This window comes from Xiphias gladius, chromosome 13 (assembly GCF_016859285.1).
Source record: "Xiphias gladius isolate SHS-SW01 ecotype Sanya breed wild chromosome 13, ASM1685928v1, whole genome shotgun sequence".
Classification (NCBI taxonomy): Eukaryota; Metazoa; Chordata; class Actinopteri; order Istiophoriformes; family Xiphiidae; genus Xiphias; species Xiphias gladius.
The window spans coordinates 14,629,631-14,652,864 of record NC_053412.1 but is presented as its reverse complement, the minus strand read 5'-3'; the positions used below and the strand labels follow the sequence as shown (position 1 = coordinate 14,652,864).

General features: G+C 38.2%; 1 protein-coding gene across 4 annotated transcripts in view; it reads right to left on the bottom strand.

The window, feature by feature from the left end:
• The window catches only part of nlgn4xa (neuroligin 4 X-linked a), an 89,022-nt gene extending 66,075 nt beyond the window's left edge, over window positions 1–22,947 (bottom strand). Inside the window, exons 1-2 of one of the 4 annotated variants that reach the window (XM_040142169.1) lie at window positions 22,486–22,854; window positions 13,555–13,582 (exon numbers count right to left, since the gene is read on the bottom strand). In XM_040142169.1, the coding sequence (XP_039998103.1) occupies window positions 13,555–13,582; window positions 22,486–22,686 (229 nt within the window). In that variant the 5' untranslated portion in view covers window positions 22,687–22,854. Of the gene's footprint in view, window positions 1–788; window positions 817–7,806; window positions 7,864–13,554; window positions 13,583–22,485 lie in introns of all 4 variants that reach the window. The other 3 variants (XM_040142170.1, XM_040142168.1, XM_040142167.1) reach the window with 3 other exon arrangements.
• Window positions 22,948–23,234: the final 287 nt, after the last annotated feature.

Below are 23,234 nucleotides of genomic sequence, written 5' to 3'. Positions count from 1 at the left end.
TAAAGTATATGTTGCTTGGCAGCATGCAACACAGCCAGGCAAGCAGGCACGAGGCAGGAGGAGTATATTATTCTCTTCCTGCGCAAAAGAAAACAGTGAGGTATAGGGGACAGTAGCAAATATCGTTGGCAGGTTATTCATCTCCACTGTGCTCTAAGTGGGTGTCTTGGCTTTTCTAATGCATCATCATCTATTTCACACCTTCTCACCTGCAACCGAGCGTGGGGTGGAGGGTTCTAAATGGTTAGTCTGAGGAAGAGCTGGGGTCTATGCCCTAGATCCTGGACAGATTCTCTCCAGACAAATACAATCCCGCTAATTACAGAGGCAGGACAGCAGGAGGGTGTCAATAAGCTTATGTTTGTTATTTAGTTCCACATAAGGAGACGGTAGAACGGTGTTGGCGGCGGAAACAACCTTGAGGAGGCAGATGCACATAAGACAAGAGCACTGCCATTAAGTTGTCATGGTCTGTATCTGATAAACATCTGATGGACGCTGCAGGCCTCTGTGGGCTAAGAGACAACTATTCAGCTGGCTCTCCATCAAACAAACAGGCAAATTGAGTGTTACTACCCATCTGTTTTGGTGTGGTGCTGCGATGGAGTCAGAAGTCAGGAGTGGAGGGAGGGGAGGGAGTGGGTGTCCACTCAGGGCACTTTATTATTGCAGAGAGATCCCCTGCAGATTTAGATCCATGTTTTATGGCTAGGGAAAGAGGGTGGTCTCGGGGCACAGTGTCCCCATCCTGTCAGCGAGGAGTGCACTTAAAACTAAAGAAAACAAACTGCCTGAAGTGCTCTTCTCTCTCTTTCTCTTACTATCTGTGTGTCGCTCGCTCTCTGCACTCTCTTGAGCCTGTGGAGCTGCCTGGTTGACTGTGCAGCAAGTTCGTCCCAGACATTCATCTCTGCCACCCGGGCCGGGGCAATAATATATTCCTCCACTGGCTGAGCAGCATTGCACTCATTACTCATCTTTATATGGGTAAGGGGGGGGGGGGTGTTTGAAAGGAGAGGGCGAGCTTGTTTGAGGGGGTCTATCTGAGTTTTCCATTGCGTTCAGTGTTGTCTGCTGCTAGTGGGACAAATACAAATGGCAGTTAATGGAGGCAATGTAAAGTGAATACCCCCATTTCCCCCTCTGCCACTTCACCACTATCACTGCCATCACTGCTGTCTGTCCCATCATGCTCTCCACAGACAACAACCTACTTCCTGTTCAATACTGTTCGACTGACATGCCAAAATACAGCCTGCCTCCTCTCTCCGGAAAGTCATTATTTAGCCCAGAGCCAAACACAAACCTGTCAGGAACAGCTAAACAATTACTGAAAACAGTATAATGACTGCAGCTTATTGTAAAAGTATAAACAAGATCAGGTCGAAACCTAGTATATGGGTGGACCACGTATGGTCGATGTGCAAAATTGAGGACATAGTTGAAAACTGTTTTGGAACCACTGTAAACAACTATTTTGAATAGAAAGTGGCTTAAGTCTGTAAACAAAGTCACTAGATGTTGCTGGATGACTTAATACACTAATTAGAATATTCATGATGTCATCTTGCTGAATTTGCATTCTGCCTAGTGTCAGCTGTTTCAGCCCTTTATCTGTTTGCTTGTTATTTAATACAACCAAATTCCCAATAAAGCTTTTCTCATTTACATGTTTTTCTATTTCTGTTGTCAGACGGTGGAACAAGGATGAAATAGTGACTGAAATGTGGCCCATTAAGACTACATGTTAACCATCAGTCACTTCCAAGCCATTTCGAAGCTGCTGCTCTGCACTGGTGAAATACTGATTTTATAACCACGACGTCGTCTGACAGAATCACCAGACACACAAATTAAAGACAGCGGCTGTGCTGTGATTTCAACTATATTTACTTTTAAAAGGATCACTCAGAGAGAAAGTTAGAAGCTCACTCATGTCTGTATCAGCTGCCGTGTGGCAGTGTGAATGAGACACACGAATGTAGCTAAGCTTTGTCCAAAAGTCTGTAGATTTGGTGCTTCGTGTTTTTTTGAAAAAACGTCACCAAATGGGTGTGAGAAGTCATTAAATCTAGCAACAAAGGCAGTACGTTGGCAAGACTGCCTGTAAATGCTTCCCTGATGACAAAACGGAAACTGCTTGCAACTATTCTTTTTGAAAGAGCAGGGGCCAATTGGGACAATCCAACACTTGGATGGCCCACCAATGGTGTAAGTCATCACTCAGTCATTCGGCATTTAGCAGACCAATGGTGTAACTTCATCAGTCAGTCAGACATAGACATTTGTGTTCATCGAGGCTTACCTTGATGTTGCGGTCTAAAAAACGTGAAAATCAAGTATGTGGCCTTATATGAACATCAAATTAAAAGTATCACTCATCATGTACTAATATCACTAATACCAAATGGTTACACTGCTTTTTTTTCGTATTATTATGTTTCACAAGGCTTAGAGTTTTAAATCCTGACCAATTTGTGCTGGGTTGCGTCACACGTACAGAGACAATTCACTGACTGCTCTAAACCTACACACACACACAGTGTAGTGCTGCAATCAGCTACATGATAGAGTAGAAGCAAGGTGCTCCTGCCTCTCTGTCTCTCAAACACAGGCTGCCTTTCTGTCCCCCTCGCTCACACACAAACACATTACAGTAGCTCTATAACTGTCTGTGTTCACCTTTCTTTTACCTGCCACTTCTCTGTATCTCAAAGGCCACAGGTCCTCTCTCTTTCCCCTGAAGTTGTCCTTCAGACCTGCGAGCTACAAGCTTCATTGGAGTCACCATTATTTCCTAATAATGTATAACGTTCCCTATTTCCTCATTCTTCTACCCTCTTTTTTCCTCTTTCTTTGTCTCTCTCCCGGTAATAACCTATACAATACTTCTTGTTCTGTTGATGTAATTGAATAATTATAATTGAGGATACATTTGATAAAAATAGTACTCTTTAGGCGAGCACTTCTGCCAAAAGTTCATTTAATGGTAATGAGCAAACTTCCAGACGGAGATATGTGGGAGAGTACAGCACATAAGGTCTGAGAGTGTCTGTCTGCAGTGCTGCAAGGTTTCTCTGCAGCAGCTACTGAGGTATAGGTGGAACCACAGGGGAGCCACAGGAGTAATTCATTGCCACTGCAGATGTTCAAACAGTGAGAGTGCATTGAATCTGCAAGCTCTCCTGAAAATGCAGGCAATCCAAGGTAGTTGCTGAAGATGCTCTTCATCCTGACCTTTCACCGTATTGAAATATTTTTATTATTTTCCTTCTCTCTTTATCTCTATTACACTAAAACTGAGCTAGAAATGTCACAGTAGGAGCACTTCTGCCTACATAATCAAAGGTATTGGATTTTGTCTTGCAATTCCAAGGTGGCTATTGTCTTTTTCCAACACCTGCTGTGGGCAGATGGTGTGTTTTTAATCTATTTTAACAACACAGTACCATCCCCAAATGAGCTGGCTCTTCTAATTTGGGGTAAACTATGCTACATCTGTTAGATGCAAATCCAGTATATGGTGGTGTTTCCTAACCAGCGTGATGAAACCCCAGAGGAAATCTAAGCTTTTAGAAAATCCCACTACAGACCAAGACTAAATAAATTACAGTTTCCTAAAGAAAATAAAAGGTATCATTTTATAAAACCACTTTGGGAACCACTCTCCTGTGAAGAGAAAAAAGCAGCTTACATAGAAAATTCTCTGAGTTAAACTTTAAACAGTGTATAACTTCATTACATTAATTCAGCAGACAATTTAACCGAAGCGACTTACCATTTCTCCCATGCATCTAGACTGGAAGTACGATAACTCTGATGACGTCTTAGTGATGCCATCAGGGTATTCTCACTTGTACTTGGAGAATATGAATTTATAATGGAAAGCCTGGGTTGCCAAGTAAACATGTAGAGTTTGGGGAAAGATGTGGATGTTCATCAACTTGCATTCTGGAAACTATCATTTTGGAGCTTGACCCATATAAGGGATGACAGCCAGGATATCTTGGCCTGAAGTACACCATTAATGACCAGCAAGCTCAACCAGCTCATCTATAATCATCAGTTTAAGTATAAGATCATAGGACAACTACTGTAAAGAAATTACATCATGGTCAAATGCTAATATCTAGCTAATCCAATTTAGATGACTCATGAATCCTGTTGCTTCCTCTCCATCCTCCAATGCCCTGACAGATTTATGTTTATTAACTTCTTCCTCATTCCACTTTTGCCATTGCTGGAAGCTCTACCAAACATTGGCTGCTTTTGCAGATGATAAAACGTTAAAGTTGCACTAATCAATATATTTTACATCAATGATGGATTAAATGATTACATGAAATGCGAAATGTGTTGTTCATAGGGGACAAACCCACAGAGAATCTTGATATTTGTGAGGTGATTTAAAGATTTATGTCTTTAGTAGGTGAACTTGGAGCAGAGAGCCACAGAAAGTGTTGTTGGTTTTTGTTTTTTTAATGGGAATTGTTAACAGTAAGAAAAACATAATAACCCTTGACTGATTTTTTTATTGGCACCAAATTTCAAAAAGAAGAAGAAAAACACACCAAGGGCCATATTTTCATATGTAATAGTGTTGGGCAAATTTGCACCACACTTCTCATTCAATTTGCGCACACAATTTCCATGTAATTAGCACCTGATCTACTACAGCAGCAGCTCATTACATCAGCAGTGTTCTGCAGATGAACCAGATGGAGCAGTTCAGTGAAGGATTTACCTGAGATCACTGAGCTCAGAACAGAAAAAATAATGTGATGCTGCATAGTTATACACACTAATGAAGTGACAGGAAACTAAACAAGTTCTTCGACTTCACCTGAGGAGCAAAATTTATTTTACTATTTAAATCATGATATAGCCTGTAGCTTAGTAGAATGTTAGTTATCATGATTTACCACGGTCTATAAACATCAAGTTCAAGTGTAATGAACACGAACCAACTTCCAAACACTTTGCATCTTTGGCTGCTGTTTTAAAATAATCTGATATTATGTTCATTCATTATTTATTATTTGTAATTTATTATTATGTTGCTCTTTGAATCGTTCTAAGAATTTCTCTTTCCTTCTTATTTTTAGTCATTCATTTTTTCATAAACTAAATTAGTGGAGCACTTTAGGTATTTTGGGGTCTGTTCACTCTTCATCTGCTACCATTACAATTTCTGCAAAAAAAAATATTTATTCAAGTTTATTTTCTCCCTCACAGCTATACATTTTAATACACCAGTGATATTTGCACTTGCTCTATAGAGGCATATAATTTTCCATGTAAAACATGCAGTTAAACTTATCTTGTATCACTTTATCTATCAATTTATCATTTTCATTATTATTTGTCCTCCCTTAAGTGTATATGCTATAAGTACAGGGGTACACCAAATTGGTGGCTTGCAGAGTACCCCTGAGAAAAAAACACCAGGCCTATGCACCCATTTGATAAATAAGACATACAAAGGCTTCATAAATCTAGATAGATCTTGTATTTATTGTCATAAAAACCCTGGGCTAATGCAGAGTCTGAACTTTAATCAAGTGGATATCTTGAATCAGCTACTCAATGTGACTATCCACATTGAACCTAGGCTGACAACACATGGTAATAAATACATCCTCACAATGAAAATTCCATCTATTGTTCAAATAGAGAGAAAATACATTAGGAATTTTTAAACTTTTGTTTCCAAACAAATACAGTCCAGAGTTTCATGTTAACCAGTCAGGACATAATGTACATTGTCAGTGTTTTAAAAGAATTATGAAATGGAGGATTGCTAGCACTATGGACACAGGGCCATATTTAAAGATACTGAATTGATTCAGAATTCTCTCAGGGAAGAAATTAAGAAAAATTATTGCAAGCAATTATGCACAAGCTAGCAACCAATCTCTGTAATATTTCTGAATATTCAAATTTACATTTCATATTTCATTTATTCATTTAACTGCTGAGTTATATTTTCCACATACATTGTCTCCCTACCTTTCGGTCTAAGTGTTGTTTCAAAATCCTCATGTTATTCTGGTGGAGAATAAAAAAAGAAAACCCTTCTATTTCAGTTCAAATAAACAAATTGTATAATGGTGTGATTGCAGAATGTGAACTCCTCCTTTAAATAGACCCGGATTCCCCGAAATATTACTGAAATTTTGAAGAGGACATGACCCCAGTGTAACACGTGCTACTCAAAATTCTACAAATGGTGACTGGAATAACATTATTTATTCAAGTCAGCAGCAGGATCTATAAAATCTGCATACCTCATAGACAAAGTTTTACTAAATCTAAGAGGTACCGGCACATTGAAGTCACTTCAACAGCGCAGTCAGAATTTGACTTTCTCTATCTGGGAAAAAATTGACCCATTTGAAGATAGTGATAATAGCTGGACCCTGACCCTGACAAAACCAGAAAAATAAAAAGAATGAAGTTTGCAAAGATGTCATAAGATTTTTAGACGTTTTGTTGAGGATGGAACTTCATCTAAGTACTCTTGCTTACGTGAAGTTCCAATCAAGGCTCCATCTTGTCTTGAAAATAAGATACTTAAATATCACTATATTTTAATAAACAATCATAGGAATACATAACTGTGAAATAATAGGCATTTTAAAACACATACTTTGTAAAGAAAAATGGCATGTTGAAACAATATGTTTTAAAATAAAAACTGCTGAAATTATATAAAAATGACCTGCAAAGAAATTAAATAACTTTTCATATTAATGAACTGAGTTTTGATATTACATATTTTGCATACATTTATTCATATAATGATTTATCTAACAATAGCTGCCAATTAACCAGAAGTAGCAAAGTCCTGTCTATCGGGTACATTGATCCTATCACCTTTATAAATTTGTCTTCAATGAGACAATCTAACCAAACATGAAGCAAAATATCCCCATAACATAATAGATTATTTCTCTACCCTGAATTGAAAGACTGGCTCCAAGTCTCCGCTCAGACACAGAGCTGCTCGGCTAATACTAACTCATGTAGAAGAAGGGACGAGGAGGATTAGGGCAAATATAACTCTCTAGAGCAACATCTGTAAATTTCCCGTAGTAATGTGATTCAGAAATGTTGCTACTTTTTCTGGCACTTGTGGGTCTGGCCCTCAGAAGACAAATGTGTCCTTTAACTGAAATGTCTCCTGTGGCTTTTCCACCTCCAGTCATCTGTCAGTCCCCACAGATTACCCAACAGAGAGAAGACAAAAGAGTGCACTATTTGGCTATTTTCATTCAGAGGAGTAAGATGTTTAATAGAAGAAGGAAAAAAACGTGGCAGAGATTTTGTGCGTGCCACTGATGAACAAATTTCCACTGTCAAAACAACAGGGGTTAGTGCTCATGCTTCACCGAGCAATGGAGGAAGAAAAAAGCAAATGTAGAAAGGGAGGAGAGGGACATGATCATTTAAAAATTTAATTCATCAGAGGAGGCAAACTAACATGCAGAGCTGAATTCAGATCACATTTGAGGTGGCCAAAACAGGTGATAAAAGATTACTGGGACCTCCTTCCTGTTTAGAGGTGCCTCTTTTCCTCAGACAAGACCCTCTGCTTTACCTAGAGGAAAGAGGCTTACACAAAAATGAGCTGAGCTGAGTAGAGGAGTGCATTCAGACGCACTTCATGGAGAGTAAAAAATAGAGGGGGTGAAGAAGTCAAATGGAACCGATTAAAAAAGAACTCTGTAGGTCTGCTGTCATGCACAAGTGTCAGGCTTTTATTTTGTTGGTCAAAAAGAAAAGGGAAAAAAAAGGAAAATATACCTTTATTATGGCCAGCCTTACTGTTGAAATCTGTGCCTTGTCTGTTTGAGTTGACCCCTGGTGTTGAGGAGAAATGTTGAGTAAGGGGAAACATTTAAAAGGAAAAAAAAGCCAAAAAAGAAAAAATTCATTAAAAAGGTCAGTGTGTTGTATGAGCAAAAAAAGTGGGAACAGATTCACACTGAGATCACCATGCTGTGGTGCGATGAAGTGTCTTTGACTAACAAGGAGCACAACAGCAGCCTGGCAGGGCCAAAACAGCAGCTTGGGACCAAACAGTTCCATCAGCTAAAACAAATCTGCCACAGTACATACACTCATTAACTGTACAGTGTGCTGCAGCAAAGCTGGTGTATCAGTCTGACATGAAGAACTTATGTTTCTCAGCAATGTTTTGGATTCACCATATAGTTGCATTTTGTTGATGGTTCTTGATTTGAAAGACACTGAAAACAAAGTAGCAATGGCTGTATTTTATAATGTCAAAATCAGACATAGCTGATGCCATTCATTCTCCTGGTCAATGTTATGATGGAAACTGCATCTTTCACTTTTGACTAACTTGTTGCTAAATTATTTCATGACCCTCCTTTATTAAATCAAATGTGTATGTGCACAGAAAATACTTTGTTTGTCCTTAGTTTTTTTTCATATACCGTTTCCCCTTTTCATATAAGTACAGTGGCATTTAAAGGGTCGCTTCACCCAAATTACAAAAATGCCATTTTATTTTATTCCTATAAAGACTACTTCTACATTTTGGGGGAATAAACTTATTCACTTTCCTTCTCAGAGTTAGATTAGAAGAAAGGGAACGGGGAAACAGCTAGCCTGAGTCTATCAAAGGGTAACAAAATCTGCCTACTAGCACTTCTAAAGCTCAGCAGTTAATACACTGTATCTGGTTTGTTTATTCTGTACAAAAACGGAAGTGTGAAAACGTTCACGTTCAATTCACGTTACAATAGTACAAGTAACCATCCGAAAATGTAAGACACAAATAAAGTACTGTTCAAGAATAAATAAATAAAACAAAATGAGAGCATAAGAATGGTATTCTATGCATACTATATTTGAAGACTTAAGGGCATATTTGTGATTTGCACAAGTCACATTCAAATAGCTGTTCAAATGCATATATGCAAAATTAATGAGCCTACCTGTGTAACTGTATTCTGTGACTTATCCCCTGTAACAGGGATGTCCCTGTTACAGGGGATAAGTCTGCTCCAGGGAAAGGGCTACAGGGAAAGGGCTGCTCCCGTTGAATTTTTGTTTTATAATACATTTTTTTAATGCTTTGAATTCCATAAACTTAATTCCATTCATCCACACTGTATCAAGATGAAGGCAGAAATCTCAGAAACAGATACCTCCGATCTATTTCCATGAAGAGATACCAGTGAAGGGAAAGGAGACATAGTTTTGATTTTTTCTTTTGTTATTGGGGGTGAACTGACCCTTTAACCACATCTGTTATCAGGTGTCATTTGTCAATGAGTGGCAAGTGTGCTTCAGTAAATTCTAAGAACTCTATGTCCTCTGTACTGCTGTCCAACTTAAAGACAGTTTTAAATTTTTGGATATAAGGGGCTGTGATGGACATTAGCTGTGGATACACATCCTGTAATTGGAGGCTCTCCCTGCTACAACTGTCATCCTGTAAAAAACAAGCCCATAGGTCACCTGTGCAAGTAGCTTATTATCATCGATAGTTAGATGTTATTGCTAGGCAACCAATAGCCATAGTAATTATGACTGCTACGGCCGCTATTGGTTATGAAATTTTGAAAACACAAGACTTTAACACAGGAGAACTCGGGTGTCTCCCATGTGAATCCGATTGTTGCTTTTATCCATGAACGTTCCACAATCTCAACCACGTCTTTATTATTGTAACCATGACGAAGGTCCTCTAACCTTAAGGACGTACTTATTTTAATCCAAACCACAATCTTTCTATAAACCTAACCAAGCAGTTTTTGTGCCTAAACCTAATCACACCATGACCATTCCACAACCTTAACCGTGTTTGTTATCGTAACCATGTCGACAAAAATCTGGTATGCTTGCCGCTGGAACGCTCCTATGGGTCGTGTCCGAGGGTAAGGACAACCGACTTATATGGCCGTGTAGGTGGGAGGACTCGTTGCCCTGCCAGCTGGTGGCTTGCCAGATAAACATGAACAGCAGCCAATAAGCTGAGCTAACAGCAACATTTGAGACACAGCAGCTCTCAAAAAAGAAAAAAAAAAAAAAAAGGTATTGCCCATTTTGATTGGGAGGAGGTCACTGCTCATTCAGTCTCTATCTTGTCAGAAAGCAATGATCTGTTGGACAAGGATGGGCAGCAGGCAGCAGTGTGGGCTTACCAACTGTAAGGGTCCACTTTTTGCTTTTTAAACAAACAGGTCTTCCCTTTGTAGATGAATCACAATCTTTTCATGTTGACTTTAATTGTGGTTTTTAACTCAGTCTGGTTTCTGCTGTTCACTGTCGTTTAGAAAACCAGCAGTGATGGGACGAAATTTCTGAACAATATTTGATTTGCATTAATTTCATATATGCAGATCTAAACACTGTTTTTCAGTCATTTTCACATTTTCAGGAATAAAGTTCTGAAGTTCTACATATTTGATGTATTTATTTGTTTATTCTAATAAAAATTTTATAAGTGAGAGCCTTTAAAAAACCTACCAACACCACTAAAGCTCACTGATTGACATGTTATATGGCATTTGTAAAATGTTATGTAAAAACAAGCCTACATTTTTTTGGTGCTATGTGTTGACAAATAATAGCATATCCATGCACCCAGTATTTCTGTGCAGCATTTCCGGCATTAGTGTGGGTTGCCAGTTTCAGTTTGTGAGCAGAGCTTTTGGTCACTGTACTGGCACAATGGTACCAAACTTGGCAACCTCACTGTGACAACAAGATAATAACTGCACCAGTCACTGTTTTTCACCAAGACGTAATTCCATCAAATACTGAAACTCCCCTCCAACCACTGATTGTCATTTTAACACTTTGGTTTGTGTACAGTCTAAACAAATAAGATCAATAACTTAATTAGTGAGAATTAGAGGTGCTGGTAGGTGTATTTCTGAGCTGACAGAACCAGGCTAGCTGAACTATTCCTTTAGAGATTTATTCCCCGAATTTATTATAACAGCCACAAATCCAAATGTGTCCTCCCCAGCAGCTCAGTGTTGATGTCTTAAAATCTGTGAACTGTGTTGAGTTATGAATCATCAACAGTGCGCTTGGAGAAAATGCAATGATTTTGATAATACTATTTTGCACTCTCACAAAATGAGGGGAAATAATATGGTCTTATTACTCCAAATTCTGCTTCAATGTAATTAAATGAAGTTTTTTTCTGAAAAAAATGGAGCCCATTATCCATGTTGCCTAATAGTCTTTGAGCTCTTACACTTTTCAGGATGTATCATCTGCTTGTATCATTGTACTCTCACCTCCGTGATGTGTGCTGTAGCATTTACTGATCACCAAATAGCGGAGAATAGCTCTCAACAGGCACATAATGTGGCAGCATGGCTGGGGTGGTGGAGTGTTTGCACAATGTAGCTGCTCACTGAGAGAGCAAGCTGCACAAACATGGGCTAGTGCCATGTCAGTGTAACCCAGCCGAGCATGAACGCCCACATCTGCTCAGGCTGGTCACACACAAACACACACAGATAAATGCACAACATATATGCAAGCCTCAATAAACCAAAATACATACATGTAGATGAATATACACCTACAGCCTTATGAAATCAATACTTCACAGTGATTTTATTATATAAATTATGCTTTATACACCCAGAATGCATGTGATTGTTATAGGTACTGATGTTGATTGACATGATTTTTTGATGATTTTACAAACTCCTGTTACGTGACAATATGAAAACTCATTGACCTTAATGTATTGGCTGACTACAGATGAAATTAGAGTGAATGAGGGTTTTAAATTATCAGGCTTTAATGCATTAAGGTATATAACTCAAACTGTATATTTATTATAGTCAGCATGAGAAAAATTGATCAGTGTGTACTATTGAGCATTTTGAAATTTAGAGTTTGTACAGTATACAAGTGCAAAGTTATAAATACAGTGAAACTCAATGGACCTCGACAGACTTTATTGTTATAGATTAATAACTTTTGAACAGTATATGTCATGATCATAATCTTATGTAAAAGCAATCAGCGTGCAATACTGAGTATTTTGAAATTTGAATTGAGTTTTTAGTGTATACAAGAGCAGTGGATGTCTGTGGGGAGTGTTTTTAACAGTAAAATAACTCAGAAGAAAGAACTGTAAGAACTATGCTAGAGAGCATGAGTTTGATCACACTAATAAACATGCTCTTAACGCAAAAGAGAAGTAAAAACATGTCCTAACAGTTTCCGTGTTAATCTGTATTATTCAGTGTCATGCAACATCCTGTATTTTTCCAGGGCTACCTTGAAGACAGCCTGATGGCAACCAAGCGCTGCATGTCTCAGGATCAGAGACTCCAAATGTCAAATCCTGACTGTTGTTTTATCTCTTCCTTTTGATGAAGCATTTAGCAGAATGAAAGAAGGGTAGTTTACAACACAGACACTGCTTCTCCGACTCTGCCATCTTGTGACCCAGCCTGAAGTAATTTCCTTTCACCTCTCCCTGTATATGACTGGCTGTCATAAAGCTCCGCGCAAGAAACAGAGAATGGCAGCTCCTTTCAGAGGCACTTTGAGCACTGCAAGGGCACTTAGTGCTGAAAAGAGGGCCAGAAGATCACAGCTCTGGTATTAGTAAAAATGTTGCCTTTAACAATATCAAGTGGGATGGGTAGATACTGTACGCAGAATCACAAAGGATTCCGTTTTTCAAAAAATGGCAGCATATTTTCTCTCCCCTGAAAAGTCCCAGACTCTGGCTGCAATTTCATTTTTATATATAAATCTTGAATCTGAACAAGACACACTCAAAGGCTTGAAGGACATTTGAGCATTTGACCTTATGTGCAGCGAGAAGCAGTAGACAAAGACAGGATCTTGGGCACATTTAAAACTCATAAATGTGAAAAGAAAGTTTGAGTTTGTAGTCAGATTTCATGAAAAATGTGCACTGTTTACGTATATGCAATTAGCCCTCTAGGTAGTACAGCTAGCATGTGAAGACGGAATTTCAAAATGAGACAGATCACATTGATCCAAAGAATCCAATTAAAAGCTTTCTGTGACTGCATTTACATACACAAGAACCAAGGAGAAATCAGGTTAAAGCAGGAAATCTAAAACCAGATTTACTTCCAGTGGATTTACAGGATTACTCTAAAACCCAACATTTACATGCTGTCAATCAGTAATTAGATTTCTATTGCTTCCCTAACAAGTTGTTGAACTAGGACTGGCACATTTTAAGTTTTTTTAAAAGTCAGTTGTTATATAAAAAACCCAAGGGTGTAGGTTTAGTTTCATCAGTCAGTAGACACAGTAAATTCAGAGGTTCTTCAACGAAATAAAAAAATAAACACACCCAAAACTATGTTATACATATTTTCCATTTATATAATTTATATAAATCTAGAAAAAAGCATAATGAAAACGGTTATTGTTTTTTGTTTTTTTAATGTAATAATAATAGAGCATTGGAAATGCTGTGTAAAGTTCTGTGTTATTAATGTTCTAACCTTAACTTGAAATCCCTTTTAGTTTCCGTTATAGAGACCTGATACTGATGAATACTGATAAATGAAACTTTATCTGTCTTCAACTACTGTTTTTTGGAAGGATATTATGATCCCACATTCTCTCAAGTTGTGCACGGCCTTCTGAAAGGCAAAATTCAGGACAAAAAAGCCCACAAAGCTCTCGCTGCAGCTTGTAAAATTGCTATGAGCACATACTTTAATTATATAACAATTAATTAAAGTCTTTATATGCAGCTCGTGATAACTGCAGGAAACCTGGATGCATCTAGGTGCGTTTTCATCAAAATGGCCAAGGATGTCCTTTAATTTTAGAGGGTGTAGGTTATGGTCTCATTGTTTTATATCACTTATTCCAACTTCCTCTCTGTCAGTGGTGTCATTTGGAGAATTTTGGTCAGCCATGGTGGTTTCTGGCACTGGATTCTTCTGGATTTTCTGCCACCGTAAACTGATTAAGTGGAAACAATACTATGCCCATGTTCCTTTGTGAATTTGTTTGTTTCTTTTTTCTATTATATGCTCTGTTGAAGATGACATGGTATTAGAAAACAATATGGGGCTTTGGTCTTTGACACAGTTTTCCATTTCTGAAGTGATTTAATGAGTAAATTGGCCTTTTTCAGGTTCTGTCTTCAACTCACTTCTCTGTGTGATTGGCCTTGATAGCAATATTTTAAGTATCAATTGTCTTTCTGCATTATTTTGCATGCTATAGATTTATTATTTGCTATTTATAGTCTTTAACTGTAAGTTCCAATGGAAAATCACAATCTGTTTTTTGAAAATGCCATAAGATTTGGACTGTAGTGAATTTGGTGTTGTATTTATGTATTATAGGGCCCCAGGGTAAAAAAAAAAGGAAAATTTTTGGACAACCCAATCTTCTGCTGTTTTCCTTTTGCCTCCAATTTTGTATTATTAAACCAACCAATACACCTGTGCCAAAATATTATTTGGCCCCAGGTCAGTTAGTATCAGGCATTTAATTAAAGAAGCTTTATTATTGTAAAAATTTGATCCATGTGAGCACAATCTAAACTAAAATAATTAAGGTCTTATAACTTGTTGCAGAGGAAATGCCACTGATTATAGAAAATGAAAACAGAAGTTCTTTAACTCTTCTACACTATATATGTTTTTACCGCAGCTAAATCTAAAGATTTCAAATGCCTAAATTAAAACAAGTCAAACAATGAAAAAAGTGAAACACAGTACATACTGTACTCAGTAAACTGTTTCATTTTACTGAGTCATAAATCATTGACAATTGTCTGTTAAAGGGAAAATCATTTAGCTTATTGAATTGAAAAACTATTTGTTATTAAAGGCAGGAAGCTAAATAATTGTCATTTTTTCATTGTACATTTTAATTAGGCAAGTTTTAATTTATATCAGTGAAATAAACATTATTTTTATAGTTGTTACTGATCATCTCTCTCTCTCTCTCTCTCTCTATATATATATATATATATATAAATATATGCTCTCTATGCTTTGCTTTCTATCGTTGATACTTTATTATCATCTTTATAGCAACAAAACCTAAAACAAAAAGTGAAAAATAGAAATTCACAAAGTTGATGTTAGTTGACTTTATTTGCTATAACACATCGAGCAGATGTGGCTTGGTACAGCACAGATTTGGACTATAAAATACACCAAATAAAGTGTAAGAGCTGACTTTACACCCTACAAAATTACATAATCACATGATGTGTTTGGCATCAAGATGCAAGTAAATGAAACTGAACAGCAGTGGCTTGGAAAATGCAGTCTTAGAGCTGTTTTCTCTCTCTTCTTCCTTGGTTTACCTCATTTTATCTTCACACTATAAAGTGCTGCAAAGAGTATTTTAATTTAAGGAACAGTCTGCTTCAACGCTGCGCAAAAAGCTGAAAAATGTCTTTTGGTTTGGAAGCTTGGAATAAATCATGGCTGCTGCTGAAACATTAAGCTGCTGGTAGTGCCTGTGGAAGGGCATAGGAAGGGAAGAGACGGCTTTAACACCACACTGGGTCTTACATCTCAGCTGAATGTTGAGCAGTAAAACAGAACTAATGCGGGACATGTCAACAATTAAAAAATGGAGACGAGGCAGCCATGGTATTGTCTGCCTCTCTGAGAAAGCCCCCTGAGGAAACATCTTCACTCTGATTAATTCACTATATAGCTGCATGCCACCTCCCCTGTCAGTCTGCTGCTACTGCAGAGGCTGATAAAGCCAGCCTCACTGCCTCAACATCACACACACTCACACATACACACTCCGAACTAGCCTCTTTTTCTCTGCTTCCACACTTCATCCATACCCTCTTTCTCTTTTTATGCGCACAAATGAAAGGAGCTCTTGGGCATTTCAACTGCACACCCAGCACCTTGTCTGCACAGCCAAAGGATTGAGCAGGACATCTAAAAGGCTATGACAATACAGTCATTTGAGCGTGCTCAGAGTAGGCCATATTGGATTTACTCTGTCAACTTCAAATCTGATGACAAAGAATAGGCGTCGCTTAATCTGTCAACTCACTTGAGGTGCAGTATAAATCTGTCCCTGATCCTCGGCTGGCAGGATATTTTGACATTACACCAGATTTCTGAAAAGGCCAACTTGGGGGATATAAAGATGATGGGCAGCGAGGGGAGCTCTAACTAGGATAGACATGTCACTCCCCACTGAGCTCAGACTGTAGAGACACATTTTTATGACTCTTTTATATATCGCTCTTCACATTTTTGTTTCTCTATTTGCAATAACAGGAAATAATGTGATAGAAAAATGGAATGCAGTACATTATGAACACCTACAAAGTACTGCTTGGTCCATTTAACAAGCCAGGGATGTTAAGCAAGCCTCACAGTTTACTTTGTGTAGGTGGAAACCTTGTAACTCCATTTTGGATGGATTTAATGTGCAGTCTGAAACACTGCGGTGTGCTATCCTACAGGTTCACCTTACCTCCATACACACACAGGCTTCCATTGCTTTCAAAAATCCATTAAAAATAGCTTAGAGACATGGTGCTGCCTGGACTAATGTAGTGCATCATGTTTCACAATGCCTGGTTTGATGAAAACCTTCAAAACAATGTTCGATAAATGGATAAAGTCATAGAGGCCATGCTGAACAGCAGTCTGTTTTGGAAGTTGCTGGAAAGTTGGCATTTAAGGCACAGTGCATGATGCTTTCATGTGACAACAACATACATTAAATATTTCAATGACCAAATGTCAGTGGGTATTACACAAACCCATTAGAAATTGACAGAAAACAGAAAGTCAGATAGTTTTGGGGCAGAGCAGAGACAGTCCATCAGTCGATTAGTTGATTGACGCAAGAGTAATTAGTGACTATTTTGATGATTAAGTAATAGTTTAAGTAATTCAACTAAACTACATACCCATACTTTGATGGTTCCATCTTGTCAGACATCAAACTGAATATGATGATGGTACACGTGAATGTGTCATTTTGGGCTCTGGGACATTGTGATAAACATTTGTCACTATTTTTTGAGGTTTTATAGACCAATCTATTGATCAATGAAAAAAAAATAATAAGCAGATTCAGTCATAATCAAATAATCATTAGTTACAGCCCTAATATATACATACTTTATCTCAAAGAATTTCACAAAATGGGCAAGGTTTGAATCTAGCCAACGACCTTGGTACAGTGCTTCCAAGGTCACAGTGATTCTGTGATGTGATTCAAGTAATGTACCAGTTGACAGTATACTATCCTTATTATTTATTGACACAAAGGTCTTCGGCTGGATCCGAATTAGGGCCGTTGGAGTTACATGGTATGGCATCCATTGTAAGCCACCATACTCATTATGCAAAATTCACTAAAATATGTATATTTGGGTTCCAGTTATTTTCCCAATTAATCAATGACAACAACACAGTTGGTGTATTCAGATTGGATGTTTTGTTTGAGTCCAAACAGTCCAAAATCCAAAGAAAATCAGTGCATCATAAAATGTGACAAAGAAAGTCATCTGTCCTAATGCTCCTGTCACTGAGATTAATCCATCCTGCAGTTTTTTGACATTAAAAGTCTATTGTTGCATGTTGCGTTTGCATGAAGAAACGGGGGAAACTTGAAATAAGGTCCTTGACTGTAATATAGGCTTTTTTCAATAAAGGCCTGGTTCTCTCTGTCACTGAGGTAAATAAAGCCACTATGCTTTTCAAGTGATGCACCCTACAACAAAAAATGAAATGACATTAGGACATTGCACATGCTTCTGCTTTATTAAAAGAAAAGGGATTCTGTGCTTGTAGCCCGTTTAAATTTCAGTTACCTTTTATGTTTAGAATCTATTATTGCAGAGATTGACTGCTTAACTCAAGATCCATTTAATAGCTATTTCATGTATCATATGTAAAGTATATAACAACTGCAACTCGTGGTTTTTAGCAGTGGTTGTAATTTGCTCAGCTGAGTTTATTCAATTTAATGGGGTAACTTTAAAGTGACCAAACTACATCTGACGATGAAGTCTGTAAGATGTAGTTGAAAATGTACCTTTTTGTTTTTGTAAAACTGCTATAAGGTCAAGACACTTTGCTAATGTAATTTATTTCAAGCTTAAAGCTGATTGTGATTATTTTTTTCCCACATCACCAAGCCCTAGTTTAGCTCATATAATACTGTACTGTACATGTCATGACTTATAGATTTTTCTTCCATGGTGGTCATGCTGAGCCATGCATGGAATGGCCATGAGCATGCTGGCATGATACAGGTGTGCACAGCAAGGTAAAAAAATTTTTAACATGTTGGAGGTGTGCTCATCACACACTACAATAAAAGCCTATCACCTGCAGCTCCCTATCTAAGAGCTCAATGCTGATTTTTTCTGTTTGTACTATCTGGTTGACTAGACTTCCTTTTACTGAAGAAAGGCAGCGCTAATAAAGTTCTCCTAACTTTTCCTATAACCTCTTTAAAAGCATCAGCAGTATCTTAACACAGTTCCGATATGGCTGAAAATGTTTAGTAAACAGTAAAGAAGGCTGACATTTGACAGTATATACAGGAACACAGGACTGAAACTAAACTCCAAACCACAGAGTTTTAGCCAGAAGATACAAAACTCCTAAAAGTTAAACATAATTAGACTTTTATAAGCAAAGCTCTCTCTAGTCACTGGCGCAGCCACAGAGCTGCGCAAGGCAAGGGAGGAGACCAGGAGGCCGCGCTTGGCCCTGCAGAACCATGGCAGCATGGTTCTGCATGGCTATCTGCTGTGAGACTCTAATGGAAATTTGTGTCATCACAGCACAGCTTGGCATGGACAGCTAAACTGGAATGACCCAGGCCCATGCAAAAGCCCTATTACTGGCTACTCCCACTACCATTGGTCATTTTAGAAGAAAAACCAGATAACACAGGCACAAAAACAAATTGCATTATTCAGTACATGCAGGATTGTTGTGTGCTGATGTTATTGTACCCAGTGGAGTACAATAACTTTTTGTTTTTTTCTGAAGATACTAAATTATTTGAGAAAAGCCTCTGACTGTGCACCGACACAGGATTGTGAGATTATCCCTGTCCTGCACATTTTAATCTACCATGTACTCAAGAGCTCAAACTAAATTTAGCACGGAGCTGTCAAAGATCTCAGCCAGACATACACGTTAATGTGCTTCACTATCCTTCCAGAGGCCGTCCACACTGTCCCACTGCTTCCTAAAACAGCCTGCTGCGCCTGCTCCCCCTGACCTCCCACCACTCCAGGTTATGTTCAACACACAGTGCTTTTTACAGAACACACACTGGGCCCTGTACATGGCTGCTGCAGGACCTGGGTTGGTAAAGTGCTCAGCTGGTAAAAGTGTCACACCCACTCCAAGTCACAAGTCCTCACTGAAACAAGGGAGTGCAGAAAACAAGCCATTATAGATGAGGCTTCAACCTGAGAGCAATGTAGAACCTCACATTGTGTGCTTCCTTTTATTTTAATTTTACATCACTCTTGGTTAACAGCACTCTTGTCAGTCATAGTACAAAGCAGCATGGACTGGCAGAGCTCTAAGCACTTTAACAAGAGGCTCTGCATTTCTTCTCTTTTAGCCTGTTCACTGATTAGACTGCTGGCAAAATCAAGGGATCTTTAAAGAGCTGCCATGTAATTGCAAGGAAACAACTTTAATTGCATCATTATGTTGATCAAAAGAGGTTATGACACATTATTGTTTGAAAAAGAAAATAAAAATTCACTTTAAAAAAGCATACATAAGCTTGTCCTGGACTTCTCCCCAACATTTTATATGCTTTTGATTTTGAGAATAAAGCTACTTTGTCCAATAAAGGCTAACTAAAATCATGAATGTCAAGAGCTCAATCATGTCAAAGTGATCTTAAAATGTATTGTCAATAGTTTATTATTATCATTATTATTATTATTATTATTAGAAGGTAAAACAAAAGCCCTCTGGGGAATTGTCAGAAAAGTTCCTTATCCCATCCTCAGGTCAGTCTGCATGTTTGATTGACAACTGAGCAGGCAGCTTGGGCCCTGGAAGACAACTTCTCCATTTTCATAGAAGCAAAACTAACAGCAATCTGGCAAATTAATGCACAGATAGGGGGAACAACTAATAACCCAAAAAATATAAAATATAAACTTCTCCCTTTTGATTTCTGATTTTTCTCTCAGACTACAACACAGGATATATGATTTTGTATCTTGTCACAAAAGAAAAAAATACATCCAATTTAAGTGTACTTCAACAGAATAGTAAAAATATGTCCCTTAGAAAAATATGGCATTGGACAATCAAAAATAATATACATTATAATTTCAAATACTGTGTAGTACTATTATAGCATTTGAAATTCTGTAATTTCAAAGACTGTAACTATCTAATCAAAGGAATAAAAATGCAATTACCCCTTTGTGGGTGTAGCAGCAGGACAGAATATTTGGCAAACTGTACAGTATGCTGTTGCCTTTAATTTATCATGTGGTACAGAGCACAAAGCAAACTACTGATTGCAGATTAATTGTATTTTTCCCAGGGACCCAGGAACCAACCAGTGCTATTCTGGTATATTATCCTGCTCCTATGATCCCATGTTAACAAAAAATATTGTTAATTCTAGAATAGTGGCCCAAGCCATTAAGGACCTCAAATTAACCTGGATCTCTCAACTGAGAGAACCTGGCTTATACATGAGACAGGCCTTTATATCTGACTTTCACAGATATATAAGTACATTTTATCATACTTTAGTAAGAAGCCTCAATTTTCCTGATCTGCTCCTGTTTTGATTTGCTGTTAATGTTGTTTGCTGTTAGTGCTAACTCAACACATCTTCCATGTTTACCTGCTATCTTGATAAATTCAGGATAATGTCTATTCAAGGTTTCTGAAGGGTTCACCAAGTTACATTTAAGACTTTTTAAGACCCTGTTAATACCACATAGAATTTGATTTAATACGTGTTTCATGATTATACTGTCTAAGTGTGACAGTAAGTTGGAAATCCTGTCTATTCTCTTTATTATACCACATATAACAATTCCCAGCATTACATGACAGTAAATCCTAATTAAAATAAAACCTGGACCCAGATAAGTGGCATAAAATGGAAGAATGAATTAACCGACCAAAACTGATGATTTTATTTTAAGTTCATGTTTAAAGTTTAGAGTTTTTGCTAAAATCAACATTTATCCATTCTGAGCTGATGAGCTTATTAGCCATTATAGAAGCAGTACTGACAGTGTCTACTGCAAGCCTGATGGTCCTAACTGAAAATCCACAAAAAGGGACTGAACAACCTCCTGCAGCGAATCCACTGCCACAACATTCCCACTTTTAGGTTAGAGGTGTACAACGTCTCCTGACAGCCACCGTCACATACAGAAAGATTTTAGGTCTAATGTCTACAGAAGGCAAGAGATAAGATTTAAGACTTTTGTCAATTAAATTATGACTTTTTATTACCTTCATATGCATTTTTTTGAGGAAACTAAATTATTTCAAGCCCTGCAGAGCGCTCATTTCATTATTAGTTACAGAGTCACGTCACAGTCACCACCTTTCTCTTCTCTTACACAAATACTGTTTTCCTTCTCTAATTATTTTCAGGTGCTTCAATCTTGACATTTTGTAAAAAAAAAAAAAAAAAAGTTATTAAGTTACCTTTAATGAAATTCGACACTTTTTGTACCAATCTTTATTTTAATTTTCTTAATTTAAAGCCTGCTTAAAATGCACAATCCATCCCATTCCTGGTAAGCTTTTAATTTGAAACATCTGCAGGAGAAATGTAAGATCTTAGCAGAATATCAATTGAAATGATGAAGCAATAAAACTAGATTTTGGCACAGGGCAACTTCACAAGACTGCCTCGAAATTAGATCAAAAGATCAAAATGCCGGAGCTGGGGCATCCTGGTGGTTGATAGTTAAGGCGATTACCATATAACCACAATGTCATCTGTTCGCCTCTGGACAGCTGTCTATCAGGGATGGAAATGTGCCAAAAAAAAAAAAAAAGCACATCAATTCAGTTTATATTGAATTTCAACACTGAATATTCCCAAACAAATTTTAACGATTAATCAAACTATCACTAATTGCCCCACAATGAAGTAGGGGTAGAGCAGTCCTGCGTAGAAGGTCAGACATGACAAGCCGTGTTAGCTTTATTTAACCTTCAAACAATGATGATATTAAAGGAACACACCATGGTGTTTTTTGTTTTTTGTTATGGCACCATGGGTGCCATAACAAAAATCGATGAGTGTTTCTTCAAGCTGTCATTTTCGTTTTGAGTTGAATCTCAAGTAACAAGTAATATATCATTTCCTGTGAATAAAAAATGACAGCGAGACCAGTAATATACTGCACGCAGTTCAGGGTACACCTTCATAAGCAAGTATGACATACAAGACAGAACAACTCATAGACATACAGGAAGAGCGACAAGACAGAAAGAAGACGGTTGACTTACCATCCTCCGTGGGGACGTAGATGTTCAGGTAAAGGCAGTCCTCACTCTGCTCCTGCACATATGTTACCAGTGTATCCAAGTTGGCAGTGAACCACACAGGGAGCATGTCATTGAGTAAAAAGCGGTCTTCTAAGAACTGAGGACAAACTGGAGCAAACTGAGTAGCATTCCTGATCCCCGGCCAGGACATGGGTGGCTCCGGTGGTTGGAACCTCCGCTCGCCCGTTGGTGACAATGCATATGGGATCCCCAAATACTGCTCCACTGGTCCCAGGATTTCATTGGGTAATGTAACCTTCACTCCCCGCAATTTTCCATAATTGGTGGTGACCACTGGGTGCTGCTGGGCCTGAACAATGGCCACACTGATGGACGTCAGCCATATCCACAGCAGGAGGTTGGCCTTGGCTGTGGAGCGACACATCCATGAAGGGCCTCTGGGAACTGACATGCTCCTGCTGTGATGAGCCTGAGCCTGGCAGGTTGTGATTGTGGTCCAACCTCGGGTTCTTGGCGTACCCCTACCCCTCCACCAAGATGCTTCCTGCTCCTCCTCAGGCTGCGAGCTGAGAGACGGAGCCCTAGCCAAACAAAGCAGCTTTCTCAAAGCTCCCCATCCTGAGAGCCTGCATGGATACTGACTGTTGTGTATGACTCCCTTGTCCAAAACAGGAGAGATTCTAGGACCGTCTTAGGTTACCTGGGCTCCAGCTTGATGGGAAATCCTGAAAGAATAAA